General features: G+C 37.1%; 1 protein-coding gene across 1 annotated transcript in view; it reads left to right on the top strand.

The window, feature by feature from the left end:
• The window catches only part of LOC119571427 (sodium- and chloride-dependent betaine transporter-like), a 31,006-nt gene that overhangs the window by 3,130 nt on the left and 25,376 nt on the right, over window positions 1-2,500 (top strand). Inside the window, exons 2-4 of the mRNA XM_037918733.1 lie at window positions 142-304; window positions 808-930; window positions 1,000-1,117. Of these exons, the coding sequence (XP_037774661.1) occupies window positions 142-304; window positions 808-930; window positions 1,000-1,117 (404 nt within the window). The remainder of the gene's footprint in view (window positions 1-141; window positions 305-807; window positions 931-999; window positions 1,118-2,500) is intronic.

The following is a 2,500-nucleotide window of genomic DNA, read 5'->3' as shown; positions in this document are numbered from 1 at the left end:
GGACTCTCCCCAGAGGCATCGAAGGTTTGTATTTTAAAACTGTCAAGGAATGTTTTTCTCGGTCTACCTCGCTTGCTTGCCGTCTTTTTTCCACTTAGGGGTAAGGTTTTCTAAAGTGCCTTTATGGATTGCATGTCCCAGGAATCTGAGGTGTCGTAGACGGATCATTTTAGAAGCTCCCTGTCCGACTTTTTTGAGGATCTCCTCATTGCATGTGAAATTTCACATGCATAATGTACACATCTCTTATTGGTCATGTGTTGATTTCCTGTCCTTAACTCATAACTTGTTTTCTGTTATAGTGGTAAAGGTACAATAACTGTGAAAAAGAAGCAGTGGTCAGGTTTTTAACTTGAATGGCTGCACACCACAAGAGGCCTTCAATGAAATGAAAACAATTATAGGGAGGATGCCCAAAAATATGACGTTAAACACTGGCACATTCATGGGCTATCTGCATAAGTAAAAGTTGTCCCGCCCCATGGGTTCCCATCCTACTCACACCTTCCTAGAAGAAGGAACAAGTCCATTGTTCCAAGGCCCTTTTAGCCATGTACAAAAAGAAGAAAAAAAAGACTTTTTTGACAGACTAATTATGCAAGATAAAAAATTGGGTCCACCACTATGATCCAAAAACTATGGCCCAGTAAAATAATGGAAACACTCTGGAACTCACCCCCCCCCCCCCAAAAGGCACGTGTCACCCTCGGCATGAAAGGTATGCTTACAGTCTTTTGTGACCAGAATAGTGATGATGGATTTCCTGGCAAATATATTACAATTACAAGAGCTTACTAGGCTTCCCAGCTGCAGAAATTGCAGGAGGCTATCGAAACGAAGAGGCGCGGAATGTTGATGAAAGGTGTCCACCTCCTACAAGATAACGTCCTGTTCACAACTCTCACATTGCCCAGATGCAAGCATGGTCAGGTGCTTCCTCATCCTCCTTATTCCCCTGACCTTGCACCATCTGACTTTCACCTCTTTCCTTCTATGAAGATGAGACACTGGTTTCTGATGTCACTTCATGGCTTCAAATACGACTTGCGGACTTCTACACTGCATGGAATGATGGGAGAAGTGTCACTCATGGCGGGACCTTTGCAGAGAAAGACTAGTAGGTGTACGGCGTTCCATTCCTGTATGTCCATGGGAAGGAGGTCAGGAGAAATCTTTAATGAGTGGCCCTTGTTATATATATATATAATATATATATATATATATATATATATATTAATATATATATATATAATATATATAATAATATTATATATATTTACACATATATATATACATATATATATTTTTTTCTTTCTTCTTTCTTCTTCTTGTTCTTTTTTCTTTCTTTCTTTCTTTCTTTTCTTTCTTCTTTCTTTTCTTTTTTTTTCTTTCTTTTCTTTTTTTTCTTTCTTTCCTTTTCTTTTCTTTTCTTTTCTTTTTTTATGTGTTCAAATTTTACTTCGTGTGTTTTGTGTGTGACTTTTAATGTGTGTGTGTGCGTGTGTGTGTGTGTGTGTGTGTGTGTGTGTGTGTGTGTGTGTGTGTGTGTGTGTGTGTGTGTGTGTGTCTTTTACTGTATGAGTGTGTTTTATTTTATTTTATTTTATTTTATCATTCTTTTTTGTGTGTGTGTATCTATGAGTCAGGAAGGTACACCTGAGAACTATTCTGTAATGTTCATTTTTAAAACACAGAAACGCAAATGAAATATTGAACACCTATACTGAATAACTTGAATTTCCCCAGACAACACGCTTCGAAACGTACACATGGTTACAAACGTGACTGAAAAAAGAAACAGGTCACTGGAATACAAACTAAAAATACACTCATAGTAAAAAATAAATAGATAAATAAATAAGAATTAAAGAATAAATGTGTAAATATTTAATTTGTTTTACATAATATTCTTAATACATACAACTGTGTCAAACATACATCCTCCTCGTATTTTTCCGCGCACCTTTCCATACTGATGATGACGTAACATGCTTGTGAGTGAACAGAGATGAGCTTGAATACATGTGGTGCAATGACTCGAGGACCCTTTTGGATAAGTGACGTAGCATTTCATGACCTTAGAGGTGACCATGTTCTTTCTATAGACAATGCCTGGCCTTGAGAGGATTTAATATATGAGCTGTTATTGTGTATGTGTTATCCCCCGCGGGTTCGTTATGTGCAAATGTCGCACTTCTCGAAAACAACATGGATGTGATTAATGTAGTGTTGAAGATTAGTTTTTTACTTTTTTTCATTTGAAGATGTATAGTAAAGATAATTTTGATTTGCATTTGATTTGAAAGTCATTCAGGACACCCAATTAGCCATAGGAATTTACACTCAATGTGATAGATGGGGATAATAAGAGACTGACAAACATAGATAGATAGATAGATAGACAGTGGAGATATCCTGTTGCGCGAATTGAAAAAAAATAGAGAGAAGAGAGAGAGAGAGAGAGAGAGAGAGGAGAGAGAGAGAGAGAGAGAGAGAGAGA

The sequence above is a fragment of the Penaeus monodon genome, unplaced genomic scaffold (genome assembly GCF_015228065.2).
Source record: "Penaeus monodon isolate SGIC_2016 unplaced genomic scaffold, NSTDA_Pmon_1 PmonScaffold_622, whole genome shotgun sequence".
NCBI classification, from domain to species: domain Eukaryota; kingdom Metazoa; phylum Arthropoda; class Malacostraca; order Decapoda; family Penaeidae; genus Penaeus; species Penaeus monodon.
Note: the sequence above shows the minus strand (reverse complement) of the source record. Positions and strands in the feature narration are given on the sequence as shown.